This window comes from Pyrus communis, chromosome 5, assembly GCF_041283825.1.
Source record: "Pyrus communis isolate YQ-2024b chromosome 5, ASM4128382v1, whole genome shotgun sequence".
In the NCBI taxonomy this organism is placed as follows: domain Eukaryota; kingdom Viridiplantae; phylum Streptophyta; class Magnoliopsida; order Rosales; family Rosaceae; genus Pyrus; species Pyrus communis.
In genome coordinates, this window is record NC_142569.1 from 18,933,202 (window position 1) to 18,942,121 (window position 8,920).

The 8,920-nt window shown below is 37.6% G+C and overlaps 2 protein-coding genes across 2 annotated transcripts; one reads left to right on the plus strand and one right to left on the minus strand.

Moving 5' to 3' along the window:
* Positions 1–965: 965 nt before the first annotated feature.
* On the plus strand, positions 966–3,163 carry LOC137726546 (uncharacterized). Its single transcript, XM_068465478.2, has 2 exons — positions 966–1,191; positions 1,594–3,163. Exon 2 carries the CDS (start codon positions 1,734–1,736, stop codon positions 2,787–2,789), a length of 1,056 nt encoding a protein of 351 aa, XP_068321579.2. The 5' UTR covers positions 966–1,191; positions 1,594–1,733; the 3' UTR covers positions 2,790–3,163.
* Positions 3,164–4,222: 1,059 nt separating this feature from the next.
* Positions 4,223–6,286, minus strand: LOC137726770 (protein SYM1). The gene is made up of 4 exons (XM_068465733.2): positions 5,839–6,286; positions 5,508–5,739; positions 4,818–4,942; positions 4,223–4,654 (listed from the first exon to the last, which is right to left on the minus strand). The coding sequence occupies exons 1-4, from the start codon at positions 6,178–6,180 to the stop codon at positions 4,568–4,570; spliced, it is 786 nt and encodes a 261-aa protein (XP_068321834.2). The 5' UTR covers positions 6,181–6,286; the 3' UTR covers positions 4,223–4,567.
* Positions 6,287–8,920: the final 2,634 nt, after the last annotated feature.

The following is an 8,920-nucleotide window of genomic DNA, read 5'->3' on the forward strand; positions in this document are numbered from 1 at the left end:
GAAGGACAAGAAACTTGACATCAATCCACAAAACTCTTTAATCAATGTGACTTCCAGGATATATATGTCATTGCCTCCGTTGGTGGAAATTTGATCCTGGTTATAGGTTGAAGGAATGGATTTTGATGTAGAACTTAAAGAGTTGTCCACAATCACTGAAGCTACTATTGCCCATACACGTCATCAGAATAACGAAGTTGCTCACCATCTCTTGCTCGCTATGGTCTTTCTAGTTCTAGCAACTATTTGTGGTTCGAGGAACCACCTGACATTATCACTGATGTTCTGTTTGCTGAGTGTAATGTCTAAGTTTTTGTTGCTGTTTTGGATCATCATTTTGTATTGAACCTTTTACCAATGAACTAATATCGTCGCTTTCAACAAACAAAAACAAAAATAAATAAATAAACACTTGCTTCTCTTTAAATTCGAGTTAGTTGCTTCTTGCTATGAAATTGATCATCTGTGTACCAGCAGACCTATATATTGGCAGATTAGCATACTGGGACATAAGTATTAAGGGTTACGCTCGGATAAAATCAATGTTTATATCAAAACTTCAATGTTTTGATGATTTTTTTTTTTTTAAACAAGCAATATTATCTACACTAAAGAAGAGGAGTTGAGCTTAGCCTCACAATGAGCTAACGATAATGTGGTTCAAATTCACCTTTGACGAGAATCGAATCTAAGACCTCTCACGTATAAGTGAGGAGGAATACCACTAAATTGTAGTACCAAGTGGCCTAAGACCTCTTATTGACAAATGAAGATAAATACTACTAGATCATAATACTAAGTGGCATGTGCTGATAATTAAATAGAAGTATTTGAGGGTTCTCTACGATTTATCGGTAAGAAAGCAGCTCATGATGAGTTTAACCTAAGCGAAAATTTTCAGTTTTATGACAGATACAGACTTATTACCATATAAAAAAAAATGAGCGCAAACAAACAGCCCCTAACCAAGTCTTCACATCCGAGTTCCCAAACTCAGAAAAACGCACGTTGTTTTTCAGATAAGAAGGTTCGGAAAGCACACAAAGCCCTTTACTTTTAGTCCCTGTTTGGTCTGTCCTTGTTATAACAAGAACAGAAATATCTCCCAAATTGAAAACACAAACCAAAAGCACCAAAAAACACACTACAACTCTCACAGGGTCCATCCAACCTCGCCCACCTTCGACTCAGGTGCTCTCTCTCTCTCTCTCTCTCTCTCTCTCTCTCTCTCTCTCTCTCTCTCTCATCCTTCTTTGGTCAATTTGCTTGTTGGGTTTTCAATTCACACCAAAATCTCAACTGGGATTCTTTCATTTATGTAAATTGTTGTTCAAATCTGTTAAATTTGTTTACGTTTTTGCTTCTGCTAATATTTCTTGCTACATTTTGAATTTCAGGAAGATATTGTGATCTATATAATGTTTTTTTTTTTTTTTTTTTTTTTTGTGAGCTCTTGAATGGTCAACGTTTAGTTCCCAATGATTTCTTTCTTTCTAATTTTAGTAATTTGAGCAAAATTTTATATCCCGTATTCAATTTGATTTAGAAATTGGGAAATTTGCTTCTGATGCTGTAATTCTGGTGAATATACAGGTGAAAGCATTGTCTGAAAATTAGGGTTTTAGGTTTTCGTTTGAAGATCATGTGTTCTGTGATCTGGGTTTTGCTGGAGAATTCGAGGGTTCGATGAGGATCTGGTTTTGGTGAATTCTGGGAAGTGGAGTGGGGGAAAAATGGTGCCCAATCAGAGCTATTCTCGTATCGACACTTTGGAGCTGAAAGCTCTAATTATCCAAAAGATTGGGCATCAGAGAGCTGACAAATACTTTGATCTGATGAGAAGATTGTTTAGTTCGAAGATTAGTAAGTGCGAATTCGACAAGTTTTGCAATCGGATTATTGGGAGGGACAATGCCTATCTTCATAACCTGCTTATTAAATCAATCCTCAAGAATGCCTGCCTTGCGAAAGTTCCGCCCTTGACCAGTGTTCGGAAAAGGGGAAGTACCCTTAATGTTAAAGTAGCAAATGGTTATCAGAAGGATGGTCTTCACTCGATTAATGCAGATGCATTTTCCCCATCCCCTCACAAGATCCTGTCTCCAGTTAATCGAGAACGCAAGTTTCAGGACCGCCCAAGGTCTTTGAGGCCGAATGGAAAGTCCCAACATTTTTCCAAAACACAAGAGCAGCAAAGTGCTACTGAATTGCTTTCTCTTGGAAGCAGGCCGCCTGTTGAAGTTGCCTCTGTAGAAGATGGAGAAGAGGTCGAACAGGATGCAGGAAGCCCAGCTATTCAAAGTAGAAGCCCTGTAACAGCTCCTCTCGGAATATATTTGGGTGGATCACGTAAAGCTCTTCCTAATGTATCAATATGTAGCACTTACCACCCTTTGACCTGTCAAAACAGTGGTGAGCTACCTGATGCCAGATCATTAAGAAGTCGTTTGGAGCGGAAGCTGGAGAAGGAGGGTATTAGTGTCGCTGTAGACTGTGCTGACCTCTTGAATAATGGATTGGATGCTTATCTGAAGAGGTTAATGGAACCTTGTATTCGGCTAGCTGGGACAAGGCATGGCAATGATCACTTAAAACAACTAAGTGGTCCATATCCGTACAACAATGGATCAAATGGGATGTCGCTTGGGAGATATATGCAAAGAGAAACAAAATCTACTTATGCAACCATGTCAGATTTTTCTTCATCAGTGGAGCTAAATCCCCAAATGCTTGGTGTAGATTGGCCCATACAGCTCGAGAAGATTGTCTTGCGTGCATCTGAAGAGTGAGAAAAACCTTATACACAATCAGCAATTGATGAGATCGCGGGCCATGAAATTGTACCCTCATTTAGTCACAGTTCAGTGTTTAGAGTCAATTCTTTAACCTTATCGACTTTTAGCCTTTGCCTGTTTACGGAGTTTTGAAGCATTGGAATAGGGAATAAGTTGTAGATTATGTGAGAAATTTTGGGTTTAGGTTGCGTTTAGATGTAGGCTTGATGATTGTTGGGGCATGTTAATACGGTAGTATGTAAACTTTTCGATACAAGCAGGACATCAAAGGTGAAGAATTTTTTGCACAATTCTTCAATGGAAATTGTTTCTGCTCCCTTGTTTATTATTACCATGTTATGAGAAAAATGAGTTATTCAGCGTTCAAATTATTGCGGTTGGAAAAATAACATACTACATAATTTACTTTTCTTGCTTACGTTATTTTAACTTGTGTTTTTTATTTGTCTCAACTTGAGTTTGTATCGCATTGATCTCAACCAGGTTGAATTAATCCAACCATGTAGGTTACATAGTTCTTACTTCTATATCCATTGCTGCTTGGTCAAACTTGTATCTTTGCTCCTCTCAGCTTTTCAGCAAGGCTCTTCATCGGCATTGCTTTCGTTGAGGGATTGCTTCAATTTCTTCTTCTCGAGGACACTCATCAAAAAGCAATTGCAAGCTCGTTGTGTTTTGTAACAGGTGAGGTTTTGAATATCAAGCATATTAAATTGTTCAAAGTAAGCTGTAACATCACTGGGAGCTCATTATTCGTTGCCTTATATATAAATCATGCATCTCTTTGAATGTGTTGCTTAGAAACCATGTTTCCCAACTCAGATTACGGGACCTTTCCCTTCGAAGGCCCTTCTTAATTCTTAGGAATGAATATCTGCTATCTATGATGATTAATCTGATCTATGCAAATATCTTCTGGTTATCTGTTTGTTTGTTATGCAGAAGACCTTTTCGACAACAAAATCAGGTAAGCATCCATCTGCTGTCTGAATCTTATGTCCTGTGTATAGGCACTCAACTGTTTCAATGGCCGTCGAAAATCAGTTCAAATTTGAAGAAAGCGCTAATTAACCAGTATTGCTGGAAAGATTTAGAAGGGTGCAATTTCGTTGCTGGTGTTTTACTCCAGCAAATCTGCTGAGGACCGTATTCAGGTTTTGGGTTTCTTTTAGCTCCAGTTGTATGAAGAATCAGAAACTCACCAAAGACCAACCAGAAAAACGCCTTTCGTTATGTCTGTCGGCCTGTTCTGAAAACCTTTAATTGCTTGCCCTAGATCCTTGTCATGCATAACTATCAGCAAACAGAGCGGAAAGAAGGTCCCTTCCACAACTGAAGAAAAACAAATGTAATGTCCAACCGAAGTTCTGAATCCTGCAGTCATTTGTTTCAGACCAAACTAACTGGTAATTGATACTTCCACTGTCTTCAACAACCTACTGCTTTATACAAAACCCTCAAAGTTTCCCAACATAAATACATAATGTCTGAATGTTTTACACGTATGGTGAAAACACGATCTAAATGTAATTACCAATGAATCTAATTCATAAATAGTGTAGCTCATTCTAGAATTCATAAAGAGAGCGAGATTCATGGCCTGCGCTTCAACCATGGTTCGGCTGTGGATGTCATGCGAGCGTTTCTGCAAAGGCATCCAGAAGGTTCACCGTGTAAGGCATCACGAGCAACTTCCAAGCAGGGTTTGTTGAGACATGTCTAAATCTTGAAGACGAGACTAGTAAAAAGAATAGGCGCCTACAGTCAATCAGCTAGGACGCTGTGCCTGCTTTCTCCAGGCCTGCCATGTACGTGATGTAAATGGTCCACAGATACGAAAATCCATTGCTCACTAATGGCTGTTCAATATGCGAGCATCAAAAACAAAGTTCACAAGTTAGTTTCCAGACGTGTTTTGTAGGAATAGAACTCAGCAGCCCAGCCATTCTCAATTTCACGTAAATCCAAAATCCAAAAAAAAAATTTGATAAAGGCCAAGGCAAAAGAAAGACATCCACGTACCTGTAAATGGACAGGAATGAATCTGAAAGTGATAAAATCACATATTGGCCAGTACATAACGCCATTTAACAATGTAGGGAACAAGTCTCGCCGTAGGCGGGCAACAATTTCTCCACCATTTTCACCTGGAATTGGCAATCATGGTAACAACTTAGACCATATGACATTACTATGAAGCACCATATAGTATCACGCATCTCTCCGCAGACACAATTTCACTCTATTTTTCAAACTTCACACAGGTAAAGGTTTTCTTTGAAGAATCAATTAACATAGAGAGGTGTTTATGCACATTCATTATGCATCAAAGTCAGTACATCTAGACCATTTTTATAGTCAACTATAACTTTCAGTTTCAGCGTCCTATGATGAACTCTTGATCAATGTGATACTCAGGTATATGAACCGGAGAGCCAATTACCAAAGGAAATTGCTACTATGAAGTGTAGCAGGCTCAATCACGATTTTGTCATCGAATAAAATCTAAGAGGACCTAGTTCACAATCATTGACAAATTAGTCTAATTTCCACCTAATTCAACCCCGGAAGCTTCAACTCTCCTAAACAAAATTATACCCAAAATTTAACACACCACGCACCATTCATCATACAATATTTCGACAAAATCAAACATACAAAGCATCATTCATCATAAAAATTGTGTCATTAAGAGAGAAGCTTTATGCATACCTTGTAGACATGCATTCAAGGAGAAGAAAGCAAACGTCATTGTAGGTCCAAAAAGCACCTGCCCCATTGCCATTTTCTTCAATGTCGAAAACATATCCCGTTTCGGGTAAGATTTCGACATGAAATTGAACCAGAAATGCAACGACGGACCCAAAACCAGCATCCCATATCCAGCCATGCGCGCAGTCCTTACAAGATCATAAGATTCTGAAAAGGATGATTTTGCTAATGTCTGATAAAGATCATTACTTCATTAGATACAAGAGCCAAATGACGAAATGGGTAACCACAAAATTCCCAAAAGCGAAGATATAACTACAGTAGGACCCACCTGGGAGGACAAATCGGCGGCGGTGTAAATAAGCGCCGCGGTGACACTCTTGGTCAAAACGGGGCGGGACTGGATCATACCCAGGTACCATCCCACGAACCCAAGCTTGGAGACCGACGGAGCTTCGACGGAGGACTTGGCGGAGGAGAAGGCGGAGGAGAAGACAGAGGGGGACAGGTCGTAGTCTCTGGCTTTGCGGAAGACTTGAGGGAAGCGGAGGTAGGCTTTGGAGTGGGTTTGGGTTTGGGTTTGGAGCAGCTTCGGGGCTCCGAACGGGTCGGTGATGGAGTTCTTCTGTAACAGGCGGGTGAGGTTGGTGCTCCAGCGTAAAGCGGCCGTCATGGTGGCGGTTGGTGGTTTTTTTGGCCGCGGAGCCTGTGAAGCTGTGACGTGGGGGTTTTAGGGGGAGAGGGGGTTTTAACAAAAAGGGAAGAGAGACGTGTGGGGGGGTTGTATAGGGAGAGTGACGTTTTGTTAAACTTGTTGGCAAGTTTGGGGAGTTTGTTTTAAATATTAGAAATTATTTGGGTTCAAATTTCAATTCTGTTTGCTCGACTCTATAAATCAAGTTTGTACTCGCCTTCCTGACCTAGAGTTTTATTTTTATTATTTTTTTTGTATTTTTATGAACATTGTGCAATATTACGTTGATGTACATTGTGTATCTCTTTGTGATTCTCGCTCATTTTCAAACTTCTTCCACTCTTTTAGTGATTGGAGAAACTGCTTGAGAATATGTAAATGTTTATGAGATTTGAGAGTGGATATGAGTAGACTTGTTCTTTCATTGGGGCGAGCTAAACTTTTTAAGTAATACGTATAGTGATTGAATTAAGCTGACTATGAAAAACAATTTTAATTTACGATGGATTAGAAATATTTTTGTCAACCTTGATTCGATGTTTTGAATATGAGATATAGTTACAATATTTATTATGAATAAATATAAAAACACTTCTAAATTAAATTATTACTTTTTTAGTATCGAAACCCCTGCAAGACAAAATATAATTTTCACATCATGTAAATTTTAAGTCAATGATAAATCATATAGGTAAATGTTCAAATTATCTGCACCCAAAAAATATTATGGCCTCTCTTTGGTCACTCATGAAACATAACAGTTGTTCACCCACTTATCCACCTTAAATGGGGCTAACTCCTCGTTATCTCCTCAATTTAAATTTAAAAAAAAAAAAAAAAAAAAAAAAACACCAAGCATGCATTCTTCTTGCGAACTCCCTCCTAGCTCTGGCTTCCAAAATTCCCAATTAGTTATTTGTATATCAATGATCTGATACCTCCAATGGGTGGAGGTGGTGGACATGGACATGGAGGACGAGAGGGAGGAAGCTTTTGATGAGGCGGTGGGAATTCTTGAAGCGAAGCGAGTAATAAGGGAGTTGGGCAAGATGTTTAGTCAACAAAGAATGACAGAGAGAGACGATAATGAAGAAGTTAATTCAATTAAAATGAATAAGTGAATGAACAAGTATCATGTTTTTAAGATAACTACATAAAGATTACAATATTTTTGAAGTACATAAGATTTGAGTAGGCCGCCTCAAGTGTTGTCATGTGCATAATTGAATTTTGACAACAACAAAAAAAGTGTCTTACTTTCCCAAGATGGAATGGAAAAGTCCCCCAAAAAAATGAAAAGGAAAAGAAACTTGAGAGCGGATATACACATGGAGCAGCGTTACAGCGAGTTTGTCATTTTACCAGAAACGCAGCAAGTGGGTAAAGAAAGTCACATACATCATGCATGCCCGGATCCGGATATCCGGGTCCAAATTATAAAGATCTCAAGAATCCTTACATCTTAATTATTTATCGTGTATCGTACGATAAAAAATTATTTAATTTTTTTATTTAAAATTAAATATAAATAATACCTAACAAAAAATAACAGTAAAATATTTTACGATTAACAATTAAAATGTGAAAATCTTTAAGATCCCTATAAAGTAGATCCGGAGAAGATTCCCTACCTGCATGGCCGACCTTGTTGAAGGTCGCTGTTTCCTTTCTAACACCCAAATGTTGTTGGATCAATTTCCAGAAAGTTAGGCGCTCCACTGGCACACCGACACATGTCTTCCTGTACCAATTTGCTCATGCCACGTGTGTGGCAATTCTACACGTTGCCTTTGCATTAGCAGTGATGCCCTTGGACATTGCTTATTTTTGTTTCAGTTACTTAGGTCATCTCCAACCGAAAGGTCCAGAAGGCCAGAGAGTAAAAAATAGTCAGAAAACCATATCCAACCGAGAGCTAGGTCAGAGGGCTCTGGAATCTGAGAGAGCTAGAAGGCTAGAAGGCTAGAGGGCTGGCTGGCTGGCTAGAAAATTCAGTTTTCCTATCGGTTATAACCGACAGGAATACATTTATATTATTTAATATAAATGTATTCCTGTCGGTTATAACCGAAAGGAATGCTTAAGAAAAAAATTCAAATGCAACGGCTAGCTGACGTCAGCTAGCCGTTGCATTTGAATTTTTTTTTTATAGTTTTATTATTATTTTTTATTTACAAAATTTTTCCTATAACTTCTATTTTTAATAATTTTTTTTAAATTCTATTTTTTCCTATAACTTTTATTTTACAAAATTTGTTTCATTTTTTTTTAAATTCCATTTTTTCCTATAACTTCTATTTCACATAGTTGCTTTATTTTATTTTAAATTGTATTTTTATCCTATAACTTCTATTTCAAAAAAATTGTTTCATATTTTTTTTAAATTATATTTTTTTTCCTATAACTTCCTAAGCCATTATACAACATTAAATTAAGTAACATGAAACAACATTAAACAATATGAAATAACATTAAATAGCATTAACCAACATACAAATTATACAACATTAAAAAAAAAACATTTAACAACATGAAACTTAAACAACATTTTAAAAAACATTTAATAACATAAAACTTAAACGTCTACTCCATGCTTCTTTTAGCCTAAAGATGTGCAACAAGATCATGTTGTAGGTACTTGTTTGTGGCACGAGAACGTATCATTCTATAACGCCTCATGTACTCATTTATAGAAATACTACCAGTTCTTGGATTGAAA

Bases quoted from the DNA above. Each gene is read 5' to 3' on its own strand.
- LOC137726546 (XM_068465478.2), top strand. From the start codon at position 1,734: ATGGTGCCCAATCAGAGCTATTCTCGTATCGACACTTTGGAGCTGAAA.
- LOC137726770 (XM_068465733.2), bottom strand. From the start codon at position 6,180: ATGACGGCCGCTTTACGCTGGAGCACCAACCTCACCCGCCTGTTACAG. The intron at 5,740-5,838 runs GTGGGTCCTACT...GATCTTTATCAG, and splicing joins CCGCCGATTTGTCCTCCCAG to ACATTAGCAAAATCATCCTT. The intron at 4,655-4,817 runs GTACGTGGATGT...CATATTGAACAG, and splicing joins TCATTCCTGTCCATTTACAG to CCATTAGTGAGCAATGGATT.